Source organism: Hemibagrus wyckioides, linkage group LG07 (genome assembly GCF_019097595.1).
Source record: "Hemibagrus wyckioides isolate EC202008001 linkage group LG07, SWU_Hwy_1.0, whole genome shotgun sequence".
NCBI lineage: Eukaryota > Metazoa > Chordata > Actinopteri > Siluriformes > Bagridae > Hemibagrus > Hemibagrus wyckioides.
In genome coordinates, this window is record NC_080716.1 from 8,219,844 (window position 1) to 8,223,802 (window position 3,959).

Here is a 3,959-nt window from a genome sequence, read left to right on the forward strand (position 1 = left end):
GTATATTTTTAAATGTAAGTCATTAATACACAACTGAAATCAAATTCATCTGCATCCACACTATTTTGATTTTATAATTTTATTCATGCAGTGAGTTACATAAAAAACTGAGCATTTTCAAAGCAATATCATTCACTGAAATATCATTCACAATTCAAACATGGTTGGTGTACAGTAAAGGAAAAAACAGAACTCCATAAGTATTTTATTCTGAAGAGCCTGGACATGTACAAAACCGAAAAATACTTGTTTGATTAGAATGTCAAATTGTATTGCCCATTTGTCAATACAAATAAATTCAGAAAGTATTAAAATTATGTGTGAGTTCTGGCTTCAGTACGAGGAGGTCTCTCTTGAGCTGAACACTTTAACATGTTTGTGAGTTCCTTTTGAAACACTACAACTTGGTTGAGTGTTTAAAGCTTTTCAGATCATGGTATGTCCTCTCATTTCTTATAGTGACCCAGGTATCCCCTCAGGAAATCTTCGAATCGTGGGACCTGATATTGTGGTGCTACATTGGCGTTGCTGGCATTATCACCGCTTTCCAGCTCATCCTTAGGTTCCTCAGCTGACTTTTTGTTGTCTTTGGTTTGTGCACGACGCAAACGGCAATTGTAGTCAATCTCAGGATCACAGTCAGGATGTGGTAAGATGATGCCATCCTGCACATTCTTGGCTGCCTCAAGGGAAGCCGGGGGGGAAAAATTGCTACAGTTGGGGTCATATGGATGGCATTCTGGTGTGGCACTAGAAGCACTGGACTTTGCTTGTGGGCTTATCAGGAAGGGTTTCATACGGGCAGCTAGGTGAAGGGGACTCAGCTCACCTTGTGGGACATACTGCAGCACAGGAGCCTTAAGTGTGACCAGCCTGTTAGCAGTGAGTGGGTTGCATCCCTTATCGAACAGTGGGTTGCAGTACTGCTCTTTAGGACCCTCCTCTGCACTTAGGGCAGCTGGTGCTATATTACTGACACAGAAAGGATCAACAGCAGGGTTGCAATGTGGGTATATGTGTTGTAGACCTGATGGAGTCTTGGCTATCAGTGTGGGCCTGCAGTAAGGGTCTTTAGAAGGATCACATCCCAGGTAAGCATAGGAAGGCACTGGGGTAAGAGCAGGTCTATAACCATAAGAGGCACGCAAGTGATACTGCAAGCACTCTGTATCAGATGGGCTGCAGATCCGGAGCAGCTCAGCTCTCTGTTCATTTGAGAGGAAAGGTTCCAATGCTGGGGCATAGTAATTGTATGGGGATGGGGTTTTTATGGGCGAGGGGAACAGAATGGGACTGGGAGATTTAACTGAAACAGGAGCAGGAAGAGGCACCTCAGATGCTGTGTGAGGACCAACAGAAAAGATACAATATGGATCAAGATATGGGTTACACACATTCACTGTAGCTTGCTTCATGGCAGCAGGCATAACAACCTTAGCTGTGGGCTTACTGGTGTACTCTGGAATGCAGTCAGGGTCATCTGACTTAGAACAGGCCTTGTAGACCTCACTCAGGTGGGTGAGGTAATGTTTGTAGGAATTGTCCCCCTCAACGCGGTGTTTATGCTGCAGGTAGGTCAAGTAGAGCTGGTCCAAGCTCTCAACCTGAAAAAACAGAGGTGAATTTTTCTTAAGAGTGGGAGTGATTTGTGCCTGACAACAATCTTTCATCAACAGCACTATTAGCTGATTGATGTATTGTATGATATTACTCACTCCCTCCTGGTTGTGGGTGTCCATGTAGTACTTGTACCAGGCCCAGAATTCAGGTAAGCGTCTGTAGTAAGCAACAGCATTCCTCTTATTGCGTGTCAGCTTCTTCAGGGCTAATGAGCTGGCTGGCTTCTCATCAGCAAACTCAGCTACTGAACCCATAAACGTATTGTTCATTAAATGATTTATTACATTGGCATCAAATGCAAATATGATGGCAGTGACAGCATCCATGATGTTTAGGGATAGAAAAATGAGCTTGTTTCTAAAATATTTCTATACAAGAATATATAAATTTAGCAATATTTATTAATAGTGATCTGTCCACATTTAGGTTTAAAATAGCCACTTACCTTCTTCTTTTTCTGCGTGCCCCACTGGACCAGCCACAAGAAAATCTGTCACAAAGGAGGGAAATGCTGATCTGCTAATCAGCACTTAAATGCAAGAACTTTCCCTGATTGTGAAACCTGAGCCATGTCCTACAGATTAATGTTCACAGGCGCTTTTAGTGCTGTTAGAATGGGCTTAGTGCAACTGTGGCTCCCTACAAGGGCACCTGTTAAACTACAAAGAGCACGGGCTGTGCGCCTGAAGCCTGCAACTTTAATTGCCACGTTGTTGTAAAAGAAGATGAAGGGGTTCAAAATGGTCTGTACAGTTAACATTATGACATTATGTGCCATACGTCTGCACCCCCAGTTGGTCCTTTTAGATCTTTATAGCTTGGGGGAAAATCACACTCAGCCAATTATTAAAATACTTCCGGAGGCTATTGTTTCAGCACAGTAAAGAAATACATCTTCAGCACCACACATGAAAATCATCTTATGTGATGAAATATGATTTAAGAAAACACCATTTTTGAATATGCTAAGTATGAGGTGTTAAATGATATCACTAAGGAAAGATACATTACTATGAGGCTTGTTCTTACCTGGCATCAAGATGACTGCAAGCCCAATGCCAGCAAACAGCAAAGACAGCTTGATTCTGGCCATTTCTACAGCTCCTAGGAAAAAACCTTTTGGAATCCATGAAGTGAGGAACACAGAAAAGAAGAAAACCTTCTGAAGATGACATTCAGCTGGACTAAGTACTTGTACACCATTGACTTGTACATCATTTTGTTCTTTACCAATAGGAAGAGTTACACACAACTATTTATCAAATGTTCAATACTAATGATTTTTATAATTATTAGTGGCTGATTTAAAGCACTGATATCATCAGCCACTACAGATAAATGACTATGGAAGGTCAACATAATTTTAGCATTAATATGACCATAATTTGTTGTTGATATACGACAAGAAAGGTTTGGTCCAAGTACTGAGCCCTGTGGTGCACCATAAACAATATTATGTGTTCAAGTTAAATATGAACCAATTTAAGACAGTTAAGGCAAGTTTCCAAGATTATTCAAACATATAATTTAATTGATATTAACAACAATAAATTGCATGAATACTGTGAAGTGGATTTTATTGAATGAGAATATAAAACTTTATATCATATAAAATGATTGATTGAACATCTTTGTGTCTAAATTATTCTTCTTTTGGTAAGGTTTTTGCAATATACATCTGAAAATGTTGCATCATTCTATACATTATTATGAAAATGAATATCACATTTGGATAAAGCATGCAAAATGGAAGAATCTAACTGCAAAATTATTTTGCAAAACTAATACTAAAATCTTTTATAGCTAGCTTTGCAAACAGCTGTAGTGAAATTTAATTTGCAATGTAATAATTTCTGTAACTCAGAAATGTTAAGGAATGTGTTAAAAGCTTGTACCTCATTAAAAGTTGTGGAGCATAGACTGCATCCTTACCTGCTTCAGCCCAAATGGTCTAAGCTCATGGAAAGCGGGAGGAACGTAATCAGCACTACATCCAAGTTCTCTTCTCCCCTGAAGACCCCGTGGGCAGTGGAGAGCAACATTTTAAGGAGGTCCATGATCATTAAAAATCAGAAAAGGCATGGCATATGGTAGGAGCTTGCTTCTATCCTTAGTGCGATTGGCTCACACCGAACAGACTCAGCGACCAATCCAGGTGCCGTAACCCTATCTTAACACTACTAAAGGTACATATTAATAATAGAAGAAAGTCCAGATTGATGGATTGGTTGTTGTTCAAACATGCCACGTGTTCTGTTACTCTCTGAACTCATGAAGTGGGGCTCTAATAAAGATATATTACATGGTTGAATTTCTTATGTATAGTTAATATGCAGTCC

The 3,959-nt window shown here is 39.9% G+C and overlaps 1 protein-coding gene across 3 annotated transcripts; it reads right to left on the reverse strand.

Moving 5' to 3' along the window:
• Positions 1-70: 70 nt before the first annotated feature.
• On the reverse strand, positions 71-3,642 carry and2 (actinodin2). 3 transcript variants are annotated; one of them, XM_058395372.1, is made up of 6 exons: positions 3,553-3,642; positions 2,650-2,736; positions 2,066-2,110; positions 1,716-1,864; positions 1,451-1,604; positions 72-1,339 (listed from the first exon to the last, which is right to left on the reverse strand). In XM_058395372.1, the coding sequence occupies exons 2-6, from the start codon at positions 2,711-2,713 to the stop codon at positions 447-449; spliced, it is 1,305 nt and encodes a 434-aa protein (XP_058251355.1). In that variant the 5' UTR covers positions 2,714-2,736; positions 3,553-3,642; the 3' UTR covers positions 72-446. The 3 variants fall into 3 exon arrangements, with proteins under 3 accessions (XP_058251354.1, XP_058251353.1, XP_058251355.1); XM_058395371.1 differs by having other exon boundaries at positions 71-1,604; positions 1,716-1,861; XM_058395370.1 differs by having other exon boundaries at positions 71-1,604.
• Positions 3,643-3,959: the final 317 nt, after the last annotated feature.

Excerpts from the sequence above, each read along its gene's own strand:
- and2 (XM_058395370.1), bottom strand. The coding sequence starts at position 2,713 with ATGGCCAGAATCAAGCTGTCTTTGCTGTTTGCTGGCATTGGGCTTGCA. Across the intron at positions 2,111-2,649 it reads TGCAGTCATCTTGATGCCAG|ATTTTCTTGTGGCTGGTCCA; the intron begins GTAAGAACAAGC and ends CCTTTGTGACAG. Across the intron at positions 1,605-1,715 it reads ACACCCACAACCAGGAGGGA|GTTGAGAGCTTGGACCAGCT; the intron begins GTGAGTAATATC and ends CTGTTTTTTCAG.